Raw genomic sequence first — 14404 nt, 5'->3', positions numbered from 1 at the left:
TTCTTGTCTTGGCCATGATGGATACCGCAGCGTGTCACAGTTTGCTCAGCTTTCCTGATAATACCACATATGTTGTTATAGACAATGCTTGATGTGCTGTCGTACTGACTATGCTTCAGTGCAAGTGTACTGTGCCTGGGCTGACTCGCCCTAAGATACTCGTTTGTCAGTTAAAGCGATATGACGTCTACTGTGCTAATACGCCCCATTCAGCATCATATAAGAAAGCTATCTGCATCTCAGCACTCACTCGTTCATACACTCTTCCATGCACACAGCGCTAGTCGTATTACACCTATTGCCCTAACCTCTGTGCCATTTGTGATATCAGCATACCTGCCTTTGAGTTTCGTTTACGCGTAGGCGCAGGGTTTTACAAACGTGTAGGGTTTACTAACGTGTAGGATTTACTGTGCCATTAAAGGGAATTACAGAAAGAGCGGGATCGGATTCAGCAGAGGGGGTTTCGGTCTACTCTAGGCTACTACGCAGGAATATTGGGTATTTATATTAGTTCCTATGGCTGACACCATTCATGTATAGTAATATGAGCACAGTGCAACACTCACAACCAGCTTCGCATGTCAATACGTGCGACCGGCACAGTGCGTTCATTGCCAATACATGCGACAGGTATAGTGTGCTCATTAGTGATTGAAACACAACAGAATAAAGCACACGGTTGTGTCAATAAAACCTCAACAGGTGTTGGCACATACACGATGCACAGCGAATTGGTCTTACACATTAGAGTTCACCATCAGGTGTACGCCTATATGTAGTGCGCACAACGGTAGTAGCTGTGGATTGTAGTTTTAACCACGCCAGTCTCACCATGGATAACGCACACCTTTGTGCAGCCAATGTAGCTGTTAAGCAGGCCCTCATCAAGCGATTGCAAGGGGTGCTGAGGCGTATTCTCGAGGTTGGTTCTGATACACATCGTGACTTTGTCCGTTTCTATCGGTCCTGTAAATTGATACCATTGTGTCTTTATATAACTATGTTCTAGTTTATTGTAATTCACTGTTTTCGTCGTGTTTCGCGTAACATGTATGGTGCATGACGGAAAGGTTTACATATACGCCGTACATGAGCTGCACGCTCGTTTACTTATGCACACACAAGTATACATATGTAAGTATATGTGTACATACACACACACACTCACACACTCACATATATATATATATATATATATATATGGAATATACGTACTTCAAAAGTACTTTTGGGCATAGATAATCATATGAGTAAAAATATATAAGTATATACATCTCGGTAAGTTTGATCTGTCAGAGGATCTGTTCTGTTGACAACATCACTGTTTATCAGTTCTTATGCATGTTTTGTGCTTTTGTATTAATTTCATACTAATCCTTGAAGCATCTCTACCCAATTGACTCAATTCGAATATCTACAAGAATGGTTCGTGCATGTGTATCTCCACTGCACTCTCCTCTGATTTTAACCGTGTGACATTGTCAGGACGACAGCATTGGGCGTACAAGCAAACATGCTTACAAGCACACATGCTTCTTGCAGTTGTATGTCTATCGCATCAATATGTTGTCCATCTCAGCTCGTTTGCTTCTGTTGTTCTATTGCTCCAGAATGCACGCCAACAACAGGCGGCTGGAGGGGCCACTGCTGCTGAGGTGCCAGCGCTGACTCCCAGAGATGTCCTTGACCTCTGCGATTGCGTGCAGCACATCTTATCGCATGGAATGAAAAAGTGTGTGGGTCTGTGTGTAGCGATGAGCGCGTTGTGATCCTTGCGTCCAAGTACTCGTCATTTAACACAGCTATAGTCGTGGTCCTGTCTCCCCACTGATTGAAAATTGAAATGACCAAGTGTGGCATTTTTAGCTAAACAAAGCGTTCATTATCAATCCCCGTGCCCGTTGTGCACTGTTGTTATGTGCATCCTTATTGTTGTTTAAATAAATTATGATGTTCGCATATAGGCCCTTAGTTAAAGACATAGCCAAGCTGTTTAAGCGAAAGACAATGCCAAATGACACATGCGCAGAGGAAATCGAAGACTTTTGGCCTGTGGTGGAGGCTGTTTCGAGGTATGACTGAGCTATTTTAATGCGTATCATGACGTTTGCTTTAGATGTGGGAATGTAAGTTTGTGAGTGGATCTAATCTGATTTCACAAGTTTGTCATTACCAGTTCCTATTTTTTTTTTACTATTCGCGGCCTTCGTGGAATTCGAACTTTCCATGGCGAAGACTTTCTGGTTTCAATTTAACTTGTGTTATGTACATTCGTCGTAGTACAACATTATAATAACCACATGTGATTTACTCGTTATTACTTATGTTATGTACATCCGTCGCAGTACAACAGTATATTACCCACATGTGATATTCTCGTTGATACTTGTGTTATGTATATCCGTGGCAGTACTACAGTATAATACCCACATATGATATTCTCGTTATTGCGGTACTTGAATTACATGGAACTGTTTTCCGCATTATGAATCAATGTATAGCACGTCGTATGAACGCCTTGTCACTCATTGGAGATTGCCACACATATACTTAATGTGTGTGTTTGCTCATCTCATTTATTCGTTTGATGTACGGACTAGCGCACATCCCAACTATGCGCAATTTTTGGCGCGTGTGGTATCGCTGGCGTCTGATAAGTCTGAGCGAGGGCTGATGTGGATCAAACAGAGTGTGAGTCAGCGCGTGCTAGCGACCCATGTTATGTTTGTGGCAAAGAAGGGGCCCTTGTCCCATCTGCCCAGGTATTACCATCCCTGGGCATTGATGCGTGACGCTCCTGCCGTAGAGGCTGTTTTGAGTTCAATTGCGCAGTTGGAAAGGCCGCTGGGTGTTCACATTGCCGCAGACAATACACAGTCAGCGCCACATTCAGGTGTCTCTGCAGTGGCCGATCCCAAAACCAGCGCTAACGGAGTTACAGTGTGCAATGATGTCAACGGATTGGTCGATGAGGTGGTCAGTAGTGATGAACCCTCGGACGTACTAAGTAGCACGCCACACTCTGATATGGCGTTACCGCGAGGAAGTATTGGAGGTTTAGTTGAGAGGGATGTGGTTGTTATGTTTGATATGACACCTGCTGACACACAAGCACTTGTGACACGTTGCGCATCACCCTCCATAGCCAATAGCCATCAGGTATCGAAACAACACCAGGACTCACCATCCGACCGAAAATGGATCGGATCCCAAGACCCGTTTATAAACGTCACTACAGTACACCCAGATCAGTCACAGGCCGCTACATGCTCTAGACCAATTGACGTGGCCTCTCAAACGGGCGTTTCTAGCGGCGCTGAGTGTAGCAAGAAGACTTTGCCGTTAGAACAGACCGATATTTCGGACGCCATGGTAGACAGCCACATGTCAGGCAATGGCATGCACACTGCTGCAGTAGCAGATGTCTCCTGTCGAGAGAGAGATAGGGAGTGCAGTGCGCGTGATGGCTTGTCACCGCCAATGGATCGTGACTGGTTCAATGGCTCCGATTGCCTAGTCGACGAGCTTAGTCACCATGGAGGTATGACTCACCCGTTTTTATGGCACCTTTTTTTTAACGTCATTTCAGGTCGAACCACATGTTTTTTGCAGGACATGAGCACAAGCAACGTCACTATATTCATCGATTGCATGCGATTCATTATCGTGTGTATACGTCCTTTATTTTTCTGATTGTCTTTATAGGGGTTTGGCGCTTAGCTCATTTGTTCACTCGATCCACACTCTGTCACTCATGCACTGAAAGGTCTTCTAGGGGGCGATGCAAACAACCACTCGCCAACGTTTGCACACGTTCCTACAGGCTTCACGGACGCAGGTGTGCTGTGCATCTGATACCAATGGTTGTTTGTGAAGTGCTTCTGAAGCTATTCGCTGCTCGTGCAGATTTGTGCCTATTTCGATACGATGGGACCCACCTGAGCTATGTGATCCGGATTTTTAGGGTTTTTAGGGTTTTAGTAAATAGGTCAGGTGTGAGTAACGACAGTGTAGTACATATCTGCACAGACAGTGTATTGGTTTCATGAAGCTAGCTTATAATGTTATATGCATGGACGTCAGCGCTTTGATTAGTCCAGTAAACCCTAGTTAGTCGTCGTTGCACACTCGTATTGGACGCGTTGTGTCTTTTTTCTGTGTTCGTTGATTGTATAGTCTGACTGTGTAGTCTGACTGATTCGCGTGCCTGATGATGCGACGGCTATTGGCATTGGTGTTTATATCTATTAACAATTCATCTGCTCATTCTTTTGCGGCAGAGTCGAATAAGAAACTCGAAGCAGTGCTAGGGACAGATTTGCTCGACCCAAGTCCCAACCATCAGCCCATTGGAGCTTCGCGTATGTCAAATCGAAATGACTGTATGTACGAATGCGCTTGTGCTAGATTTAGTTGATATCAACGTCAAATCGAAATGACTGTATGTACGAATGCGCTTGTGGTAGGTTTAGTTGATACCAATGTCAAATCAAAATGACCGTATGTACGAATGCGCTTGTGATAGGTTTAGTTGATATCAACGTCAATCGCCCTGATGAGCTAGTAGGTGTTTTACTTTGGTTCAGCTGTATGCAGCCCCTTTACACCAATGCTAGGTAGACCGACGCGTTGCCACAATCGAGAGTGGCTACATCGTTTATTTGATCTTGCTTGGTCTATATGAAAAGAGTTTTCATGCAGCCGTTCGTTTGCGGCGAGCATTTATCCACTACATACCTAAGTGTATCAAATGAACAATTGTCGGCTATCCAGAGTGTGTAGTCTTGGTTTGTAGTTTCGAGGGATGGTTCGTTTGCCGCCTCATAACTCACATGATAGCAATTTCGTTTGTAGGTAAATTTAAAGGTAAACGAAGAGGCGGTCGTGTTATCAAAGAGCTTCAGAATGGAACTGTGGATGATACTCACAGTGCCGATGGGAGTCGTAGAAGGTATGTAAATGATAAGTGGGAAATAAAAAGTATAGAACATCAACGTAAAATATTACTAGAATACACCATTACAACAAAGTTAAGTGGGAAACATAAAGTATAGAGCATCAGCGTAAAACATTACTAGAATACACCATGACAACAAAGTTAAGTGGGAAACATAAAGTATAGAGCATCAGCGTAAAACATTACTAGAATACACCATGACAACAAAGTTAAGTGGGAAACATAAAGTATAGAGCATCAGCGTAAAACATTACTAGAATACACCATTACAACAAAGTTATGTGGGAAACATAAAGTATAGAGCATCAGCGTAAAACATTACTAGAATACACCATTACAACAAAGTTAAGTGGGAAACATAAAGTAATAGAGCATCAGCGTACAACATTATTAGAATACGCTATTGCAAAACATCAGTGTAAAACTTCAGTGTAAAGCATTATAAAGCACTAGTGTGGATGCATATGTGCCTATGAATTTGTGATGGCGTAGTTGTGTGATGATGAATCGACTATAGTGAGTGTGTTTGTGCGAGGAACAAACCTTAGGTGTATAGCGTGGATTTGCAACTTCACTGACGCGCTGCGTGATAACAGTACAATGCGCATGTTCACTATCCGCTGTATTGTTTTGCCGCTGGGTTGTAGCAACTATTTTGCACACATCGTCCAATGACTTTGGTGTAGGATTTAAATGTAACAATGTGTCATCACTTTGCTTATTGACTCCTTTAGTTTTAATGTGACAATATGTCATTAAGCTCCTTATTGACACTTTTGTTTCTCTCCGCCACGCATCGCATCTCTCTCAGGGTACAAAACAACAGGTCAGAGAAGACGAAGGGGAAGAAGTCTGTGCCCCCAACCGCCGCTGGATCAGTGCCGACATCGCGAGACACTACACCCCTGGATACCCCACCAACCAACCCACACCAACCACCCAACCCGTCTTATGAGTCAGCGACAACGCCACTCGACAAGCACGCACAGACACATCCGACCTTTGCAACAGCCACAGCAGACACCTATACACAGCATGCACCGACACCACAGGCTGTCTTTATTGTCTTAAGAGATGGAGCAGTGACCCCACCCTCACCCGACGCCCCACCTGGGCCATTAGGTGCTGTGGCCGATGCAGCACCAGACGTACCGCCATCGCTCGCCTTGGACGATGAGGGCATTGAGCTGCAGCAAACGTCCGCTGTATCCACACCAAGCATTCCTTCTTCCATGCCAAGCATTCCTTCATCCACGCCAAGTGTTCCTGCAGTTGTCCTCCGATCGCCTTCGAGTGCCTCGAATGATCCACTGCAGCGTTCGAATGCCAATCTGAACAGCAGCTCGGTCGTAGACACTCTTTTGGAAGAACATAATGGAGAGCATTGCGATGTTGCTACTATGGACGACGATGGAACCATTAGCGACAAGATGTCAATGGGTGACAATAACACCTTTGCAGAAACCGGCACTGTCTCTGACATTGGATGCGTGGTGAACGCTACTCCTGCGACCGTTGCTGAATGTTTTGGAGTTCAAGCACAGCTGCTGCACAGTACAATGCACACACCTGCAAATCAGTTGAAACCTAAAAGTGTTTCCAACAGTGGCACGCCAGTTGTATCAGATTCAGAATGCCAGCTTAGTATTGATATACCACAAGGCATCGACGGCAATGCTGGGGAAGCAATGATGAAGCCATCCACTGAGTTTCCGAGTGCGTCAAGTTATTCTTGGAGTGGGGCGGAAATCATCAGTGAACTACACAATGATAGTGTGGATGGGCATGGTGACAACGTGACAGATGCCAATGGCAGTTATCCGAATCAAAGCCCATCTGTATATACTGTGGAGACTCAAAAAACTAATATGAGCCCCTCATTCGACACTGTCGTAAATGGAAGCGCTGATGATCCAGACTGCCCTGTTGCGGTGGCACGAGAGAGCACTGTCGAAATACACACGTCTTCTGTAAAAAATGTCCAGAAAATGGCCAAAACTATTCGCACCGAGCCACCACCCGCATTAATTAGCGCCGAGAATGACAGTCTTGAATCAGCGGATTATTTCCCAACGGAAGTAGAAGAAAATGATAAGCCAACGGAAGTAGAAGCAAATGATAACTCAACGGAAGTAGAAGAAAATGATAACTCAACGGCAGTAGAAGCAAATCATACATCTACGGAGGGAGAGCGTGATAGTGCGGCTCATCAGTCGTCCACTGACAATGCCATGTGTGCAGATGATCATATGTCCAGCAGTTTGGATGTACATAACATGAGGAAGGCGCAAGTTTTGTTTGCTGGTGGTGAGATGAGCTGTATTGGCAGTGAAGTGCAAAAAGGTGCTATACATCAGGCTGCTTACAATTCATCATCAACCTCTCGCCAGCACTTGACCACAACTGGCGATCGGCCGGCAATCGAGACTCGCAGTTCAACTGAACACACCACAAACACATCCGAATCAATAGAAATACCAATCAAAACAACGGCCACATCAGCTGTTATCAACACTGATCCATCTCCCACTCAGGCCACGAGTGCACCTGTGGAAACTCTCACCTCGGCATTCATGGAGGCAACCATCCACACACCCGAACGGCACGCATTCACGCCCACGCCAGCACAAATGCAACAGCACGCACTCGCTACTCTGTCCCCTCCGCCACAGCCCAAGCGACCACGCACAGCAAGTGATCTGCAGCAGATGCACGCAGAGACCAACACGCTACGCACTGTGTGCAGCGACACAGACTACGAAGTGAAGGTCAACGACCACGCCATGAGCAAATTCAGAACAAGGTGGAACCGCCACCCACCAATGCTCAGTCCACCACACGTGCAAAGCCAAACCCTAAAAACAACGTCACACACAAACAGCGCAGCAGATGGCAATACGGCTGATGGCTCCACAGGTAACAGCACCAGTGACTGTGCACATCACAGCGATCGGGAAGACCTGGACGCTGAGATCTTGTACCATCAAACTGCTGATAGCAATAGTGCCGCCAGAGTGGAGGCTACGGCACAGCCGTTCGTTTCGCTGGGCCCGTCGTTAGGCGACGTAGGGATGGAGGCAGGTGTAGGCGATTTCCCTGTGGATGCAGCAACGGTGGATGGATCGGCTGTGGGTGTGGTGGGGTTGGATGAAGTCATTCAGTCACTGCGTGCGACAGCACAGAACTCCACCAACGGCACCTCCATGCAAAATGCACGCATACGCAAATGGGGAACACCGCCGGCCGGAGATACAACGCACACCACACCACACACCACTGATGCAGCGGAACACGCACGTCGCCTATCACAGCTGTATGGGAGACAGAGCGACACTGTGGCACCGGTGAGTAGACCGTCTTCTCATTCGACGCGCATTTTTGAGTTTGATGGTGTTGTCGAATATGGTAGCGTAAGATGGTGTATATGCTGTTCAATTCTGTCTCCGTTGGTTTACTCGTGGTGTGAACCTTGTTTAGAGATGAGTGGCTGTGTCTGATCGCCTTCACAATGGATTGCGTTTTTGTTGTTAGCTGTGCTTCTAATTGCCCATATCGTAATAGTATGTCACCGCAAAGTCGCAACTGGATAAACGAACTATTCTTGTCCTCTCAATTTGTTTTCACGGAAGTGCCCAATATTTGAACAGAGATTGGCCGATGCAGATAACGGTTAGAGTGGTCAGTATATAATAACTCGACTCGAATTGTTGTGCATCTTGTGGGTGCTGTGCTTTATTCCTTGCAGGAGATTAACCCACTCGAACACTTGAAAGTGTTGCTTTCTAGCTGAACACTTGTGTGCTATTTGTGCCCTTCTAATTGTAGGAAAGCGCTGAATCAGTAGATGGTGTTGGGGTGGAGAATGAGTTAGCGATGGCTATGCAAGACCTGCTGACGGCCGATATGCCGATCCGAAAACCTTACGAGATTATACACACAGATGGTGAACTTGTGGGAGATGTATATGGTGATCGAGAAGTGAATTGTCATTGCGAGGCATCTGAGGATGTATGTATATGTTGTGCGGTGGAAGATAGTGCTACTTCATCACCGGCGTCTGTCCACAGCCTAGTCACAGCCACGGACACTACCATATCGGATGCCCATGTGACACTTGGGCCACCCATGGATTGTACGCATGGTATTAGCACAGCCGAAAGTGCGGTACAGGACACGCAAGTCTCAGTTGTAGCGCCCTCCAGAACCACAGTGAACCATAGTGTGCAGTCGTTTGTGGACGAGATAGGCGCATCGCACATGATTGACACGGATGTGCATGAGATTGTGGTGGGTTCTTGTTTAAGCCCAGAAGTGCTTTCGTTGCAACGATCGCCAAATTCTGCACTATCAAGTGGCGGCACTACCTCGCCCATGAACAACAGCAACGACCGCATCAGTCCAATGAGACAAGGTATGTTGTTGCACATATATATATATATATATGTATATATATATGCTAGGGTATATGTTTTAGGGTTTAAGACTTAGGGTTTAGGGTTTATATATATATATATATGCTAGGGTACATATTTTAGGATTTAGGATTATGGTTTACACAACCACAATGGTAAACACTGAACGAGACGATTTAACGTTTCAGCTCTTAGCGGTAACTACTCGCGCACTACTGTATGAGCTGGTCAGTTCTTTTCGAATACACGCCTCCAAGAATATGATTGTATTAGAACTTGAATCATGCATGGATTCATTTGCTACGATCTTTTGTCCACACCTTACAGCACATTGAAATCTTCTTTGTCCTATTTTGTGATATTCCTAAACGTTCTTCAGAGTTTCTTGGGGTTCAAAACCCTAAACCCACTTTTATTTAGCCAGCGCAAAACATAACTCGTGGAAATACGGCTAAAGCCAACAAAGAGCAAACTCTGAGTGCAAAGAACTGCTGAGCGATAGTAGTGTTACGTTGTGTTACGTTGTGTTACGTTGCGGCTATTGCATTTGGCGTGTGCGTTGCATCAGCCCTACTGGTGCACCTGGTGCAGTGTATTCTCGCTCAATTCACAGCCGCATGCGCTCCTTCGATCAATTGTCAAGAATTAGATTGAACTCCTTGTGGCGACTATTTGTGTGCCTTCCCAAACGCATGCTACTGTCCATCCCATGATCAGCTGTCATGTCATCTGAGCCGCTTGTGCACAAACGCCCGTCACGATGGCGTACACCGCCTGACTATGTGTGCACTGGCTGCCTGCGAATGCGAGTAACCTTCAAGTACGGATTTCGCTTCTGCAACCACGACGGCAGGTGAGTAGTTTCAAACTTCACACCTTCGAATGGATGTTTTGTTCTGAGACTGTGCATGCAATTCTCTGGAGTGTGTGTATGTGTTACTATACAGTCAAAACATCTCCAAACACGTGTTAATCGTAAGCAGATGTCTGATTATTCGGACTACAATACTCGTCCAACTTCAATCCGTGTGTGTTGATATCGAAGTGTGTCACCTCTTGCGCATAGGGTTGTCATAGGTTATGTAAAAGCGATTAGCTGTCTATCCGTGTTAGAATGTACCGTGTGCCAACTTTAGAGACCCATTTGTCACGTATGGGGGGATGGTACTAAATATCATGTGCAATCAACAAATTTTCTCTTCGCTATTAAGTTGTCATTCGATGGTGCCACCAAATAGCACTCAATTATTAGAAGTTCTTTTACACATGTTTACAAGAAACTTGAGTCGACCACTCAACACATATTCTGATCACCAAGCTACATGTTGGTATAATATCTATATGATTTATAGACATTTATAGACACCGGTTTTTCATCCTCTCGCTACATCTCTGTGACACAGATTTCACTGCCGCGGCTGCCACACCAACCACGCCGTGATTATTCCTGGGCGTGTTGTGCGTGAATGGGATTTCACACCACGTCCCGTGTGTGATAGATGTCGCGCTCTCATCACCAGCGCACGCAGCGATCCCATTTACAACCTGCGCACTATCAACTCAGACCTCTATCAGCGCGTGCCAGAATTGGTGACCGTTGAGGTATGTCACGCGCCACAATTGACGAATGTTTAACCGCCGCCTCCGTTGCTAACCTAAGTAGTAAAACCCTAATATCAGATATGGTTTTAAACCTAAATAGTATGCGTTATCAGATGAAGTTTTAGACCTAAATAGTATGCGTTATCAGATGAGGTTTTAAACCTAAACAGTATGCGTTATCAGATGAGGTTTTAAACCTAAATAGTATGCGTTATCAGATGAGGTTTTAAACTTAAATAGTATGCGTAATCAGATGAGGTTTTATATCTCAAATCTTATGAAGCGATTATTCGTCAGCGAAGCACCAAAGCGTACATTGGGTTTGTAGTTTTGGTTTGTATCCAGTTTCACACTCTCACGTTTGACACTGTGTATCGTGTATACACAGACAAATCCAGACATCATCATCTGGTGTTCTCCTTCCGTCTAATTAACGGTGGGTATTGGCCCAGAGTTTTAGGGTTTTGGTCCATCGCTCGCTCAGTGACCACCGATTGGAATAATAGTGTCTTTAATGTGTTCTGCCAACATTACACACAAACTGATGTCTTTATCGGTACCTCCAACCAGTGCAAAAGGATGTGGTTGCGGTTTCCTTATCCTCTTTTCCATCCTGCGCTACATTGATTACAGGTACTGCGTGTTAAACTGGGGCATCTGGTGCAATACTTGCGACTCTGTCGATTGGGAGAACCGTAAGTTGATTCTATGGTTCGAATGGTCTCGGTGTATTGTATTATAGTGGATGTACTCGCTGCCAATTTGATCGTCCACCGGAAGTAGAGGCCATGCTCCTGCACGTGCTCATTCCAAAATATTTTTAGATTTCATATATATATATATCCTTGAATTGCACACCTTGAATGTCGGCGGGAAACGAAACTTATCTAGCCGGATTCTTATCATCGTAGGTTCATGGGAAGATTACAGAATACATACCTGGCCGATAATCCGATGATCTGCTCAATGAATGATTTGTATGACATTTCGTCGGGTGAGATGACTCTGTATCTGTGGAACTTAGTCAGCATTTTCAGACAGCACGTCATCACATGTGAGGTATGTCATTGTGCACTTGCTGTCAATAATGGATTCTCCGTGATGTCCATGGACTCATGGACTGCCGTACAAATTCGCATGCGCTCGTTTGCAATTCATAAGATAGTTTATTTGAACCGTCTTGTCGACATAGTTTGTGTTTTGACAGTGTCCTATTTTCGTATCAGGACAGCATCTCTCGGTATTAATATGTAGTTGATTACTCCCAAGATCGTGGCGCTGACAAAGCGGTAGTGCGTCACGATCTATCGACCGACTTGTACGTGCATGACGCGTGTCTACATACTACAAACCTTTCATTGACCCCACACCTCTGTTCATCTGCTGTTCGTAGTTTTGCAGTGCTCGAGGACATGTCTGCGATACGTGCCGATCGGGAGACACGATTTTCCCATTCGACACACACAACACTCACCAGTGTGAGCAGTGTGGCAGCCTACACCATATCAAGTGCTACATACAAGGCAGTGACTGTGTACGATGCATTCGGTTGGGCCAGCAAACTTAGTCACGCGAAGCTACGCCTTCCGCAGAAACTGGTCCTCAATTTAGTAAAATTATTAGATGATAGTACTTTTAATTCTGCTTTATTTGAGCTTGTGCCTACGAGTTGGCGATAGTGTCATTGTATTTGATATGTTGTGATGAGATCGACTGGAGAGGTGAGGATAGGACGAGATGTCGGGGTTCGGGTCGAATTTTGCAATTTGTAATAACATTTGTAATAGCGAAACAAGGGTGACGCACTTTGCACCTATTAACTTGAGTTGAATGTCTTCATCTGTACAAGTCACGAACAGTTCTATCGATTGCGATATGTTAATTCTGAGCATAACAAAGGGGGATTTCAATTCGATGGTAACACGTGGCAAAGTACTGCAATCCATATACTGCGTAGTGCCTCAGTATGTGCAGAACGCGAAATCACTACCTACTGGATAGAAGCACCATGACATAAGAACACCCAAACCTACGAAATAATAACTTAATGAATGCGTGTACATAAGCAAATACATGTTTATGTAGATGAGTAGCATATACAGCACCAACTACGACTACATTTGTCGAATCGATTCACGTATACACGTTTGCACACACATCACTACGCGTGTGTGAGCGTGTGTGAGAGCATGCATACACATCATTGTGTATGTAGACATACTACTAAGTGCCATGGCGTGTTTGTATACGTGTGCAGCAACGAATTGCATTGTATCGTGTGATCGCCGAACTGCAGTTCATGCCTATTAGCAATGAATTTATTTAATTAGTTGGTCTATCTCAACTACGGGTGATTCATTTATGTGGGAAGGCAGGTGGAGGTGAGTGATCTTTGTGTGCATACCAGACTGCGCGGCATGTCGCGGTCTTTCGGCTATTTAAGATCTACACATTAATGGCAGCAGCATAGTGCGCATAGACTATACCCACGCGCTGTGTATGGGCAGAATTGAGATGTCGTATACGTACAGGTGGTACTCCGTATGATACACAAAGTGCTGTGCGCGCAAAATCAAGGCACAAGGTATAAGCTGTCTCGTATACGCCCACGTGCGACAGCTTATACCGATTAATTGATTTTGGCGACGATAATGCATGCGTAGTGTATGGTGGCTGTCCGAAATACTGTTGTGGTGAAGTGTCGATGGCAACTGCGACGAGTACACCGACAGTAACTCGCGAGTGTTAACGAATTAGATTGTGTGTGAGTGTGACGCGTGTGGTTCGTGATGTATACATCTGCATTTGTGGTTGTCTATAACTCATCGGCGGATCTCGCCTTCTTTTCATCCACAGAGGGATCATCCATCAGTTCCGTATGTAGCTCCTTCTTTCCTTCCGCAGGGGTGTCCTTATTTTCGTCGTTCGGACTGCCCTTTGTATTATCCGAGTTATCAAACCATCCAGTGAGCATTGAAGTCAACTTCTGTATCTGTCCGCCTGTTTCGGCTGCTGCTGTATCTATTTCCGCGTCTGGCAGATCGTTCTCCTTAGACTCGGGTGATGAGGTGGCTGTGGCTGTGGGTGCAGGAGTTTCGGCCGTACAAACCCCATCTTGCCTGAAAACACGTGGAATGTAGAAGAACATTAGTCGACATTCTAGTATGCGTGGCATTCGAGTAAGTGAGTCCAATATAAGGCAGTATCAATATATTATGTATGTATGTATGTATGTATGTATGTATGTATGTATGTATGTATGTATGTATATATATATGTATGTGTGTATATGTGTGTATACATGTGTATGTATATATGTATGTATGCAAGTATATATATATTAGTGTAGTGTAGTAATATATATATATATATATATATTATGTGTGTGTGTGTGTGTGTGTGTGTAGTATATTATATATATATATATATA

General features: G+C 44.9%; 2 protein-coding genes across 2 annotated transcripts in view; one reads left to right on the top strand and one right to left on the bottom strand.

The window, feature by feature from the left end:
* Positions 1 to 835: 835 nt before the first annotated feature.
* On the top strand, positions 836 to 12599 carry SARC_09146 (hypothetical protein; the record flags this gene model as incomplete). The annotated part of the gene is made up of 14 exons (XM_014296849.1): positions 836 to 925; positions 1614 to 1735; positions 1968 to 2075; positions 2604 to 3544; positions 3770 to 3841; positions 4284 to 4364; positions 4858 to 4954; positions 5772 to 8304; positions 8786 to 9371; positions 10090 to 10225; positions 10776 to 10974; positions 11608 to 11669; positions 11886 to 12033; positions 12368 to 12599. 14 exons carry the CDS (start codon positions 836 to 838, stop codon positions 12539 to 12541), a joined length of 5349 nt encoding a protein of 1782 aa, XP_014152324.1. The 3' UTR covers positions 12542 to 12599.
* Positions 12600 to 13265: 666 nt separating this feature from the next.
* The window catches only part of SARC_09145 (hypothetical protein), a 5322-nt gene continuing 4183 nt past the window's right edge, over positions 13266 to 14404 (bottom strand). Inside the window, exon 7 of the mRNA XM_014296848.1 lies at positions 13266 to 14093. Coding sequence (XP_014152323.1) covers positions 13790 to 14093 — 304 coding nt within the window. The 3' untranslated portion in view covers positions 13266 to 13789. The remainder of the gene's footprint in view (positions 14094 to 14404) is intronic.

The sequence above is a fragment of the Sphaeroforma arctica genome, assembly GCF_001186125.1.
Source record: "Sphaeroforma arctica JP610 unplaced genomic scaffold supercont1.896, whole genome shotgun sequence".
Taxonomy (NCBI): domain Eukaryota; class Ichthyosporea; order Ichthyophonida; genus Sphaeroforma; species Sphaeroforma arctica.
This window is presented reverse-complemented; position numbering and strand designations above follow the sequence as displayed.